This window comes from Plectropomus leopardus, unplaced genomic scaffold, assembly GCF_008729295.1.
Source record: "Plectropomus leopardus isolate mb unplaced genomic scaffold, YSFRI_Pleo_2.0 unplaced_scaffold13208, whole genome shotgun sequence".
In the NCBI taxonomy this organism is placed as follows: domain Eukaryota; kingdom Metazoa; phylum Chordata; class Actinopteri; order Perciformes; family Serranidae; genus Plectropomus; species Plectropomus leopardus.
Window position 1 is genome coordinate 1 of NW_024614068.1, and position 1,417 is coordinate 1,417.

The 1,417-nt window shown below is 59.7% G+C and overlaps 1 protein-coding gene across 1 annotated transcript; it reads left to right on the plus strand.

Annotated features, from left to right (window-relative positions):
- Positions 1-29: 29 nt before the first annotated feature.
- wnt16 (wingless-type MMTV integration site family, member 16) lies at positions 30-1,397 on the plus strand (the record flags this gene model as incomplete). The annotated part of the gene is made up of 3 exons (XM_042514140.1): positions 30-252; positions 548-840; positions 939-1,397. Coding segments are annotated over 3 exons (975 nt in total), but the record flags the coding sequence as incomplete, so codon positions are not given.
- Between the last annotated feature and the right edge of the window lie 20 nt (positions 1,398-1,417).

A 1,417-nucleotide genomic window follows, 5' to 3' on the forward strand; every position in this document is an offset into this window, starting at 1 on the left:
CTCTCCTCCTCCTCCTCCTCCTCAGGTGGTTGGGTGTGACCTCGGCGGCTCTGGAGGAGGAGCAGGTGTGCTCTGACCTCCCTCTGAGCCACAGACAGCGTGACTTGTGTCGTCAGAAGCTCTTCCTGCTGCCGAGTATTCGGGACGGAGCTCGTCTGGCCATCGCCGAGTGTCAGAGTCAGTTCAGACAGGAGAGGTGGAACTGCTCCACCACCGAGCAGCCCAGCGTGTTCGGACACGAGCTGACCAGCGGTGAGGACCGCCGACACCGTCATGACCCCGCTGCAAAGAAACAAAAAAACAGACACAACAACAGGAAGTTAACAACACACCACGAAATAAAAACTACAGCAGACACACTCAGCTCACAGCCGGGGGCCAAATCTGGCCCCCAACATTTGCCACGCGTCCTTAAATCCTGGAAACGTCCTAAAATCCTAAAAATGTCCTGAAATGTCGATGATAAATGGAGGAACTTTGTTCCAGCTCAGTCTGTTCTGATCTGGTTCTCAGACCTATGGTGACCCCCCTCCCTCTTGTCCTGCAGGAACCAAAGAAACGGCGTTTATCTACGCGGTGATGGCGGCGGGGCTGGTCCACGCTGTCACGCGCTCCTGTAGTCATGGCAACATGACGGAGTGCGGCTGCGACGCTCGGCTTCGGGGCGGCGGCTCGCCGGCGGAGGGCTGGCACTGGGGCGGCTGCTCGGACCACGTTCAGTACGGGATCTGGTTCAGCCGCAAGTTCATCGACCACAGCGTGAAAAACACGTCGACCGCCACCAGAGGAGGGTACACGCTGAGCACCGCCAACCAGCACAACAGCGAGGCTGGCCGCCAGGTGACCACGCCCACAGGAAACACCTCCTTTACCTGATCGATCAGAGTCTGAAGCAACAAACCGATGATCAGTGTTTTTATTCTTCTTCTCTGCTTCAGGCGATCGTCCGGACGATGTCCACGCACTGCCGTTGCCACGGCGTCTCCGGCTCCTGTGCGGTGAAGACCTGTTGGAAGACGGTGGCGCCCTTTGAGCGAGTCGGCGTCTACCTGAAGGAGCAGTACGAGCGCAGCGTGCAGGTGTCGGACCGCTCGAGGAGGAAGACGAGGAGGAAGGATCAGCGGCGCCTCCCCGTCCACGCGCATCAGCTCATCTTCTTCAACAAGTCGCCAAACTACTGCGTGGAGGACCCGCGGCGGGGCGTCGCCGGCACCAGAGGGCGCCGCTGCAACCGCACGTCCGCGGGCTCAGACAGCTGCGTCCTGCTGTGCTGCGGCCGCGGATACAACACGCACCTGGTGAGACACGTCCAACGCTGCGAGTGCAAGTTTGTCTGGTGCTGCTACGTCCGCTGCAGGCGCTGCGAGAGCATGAACGACATGCACACCTGTAAATAAAGACGACAGGAGCACACCTG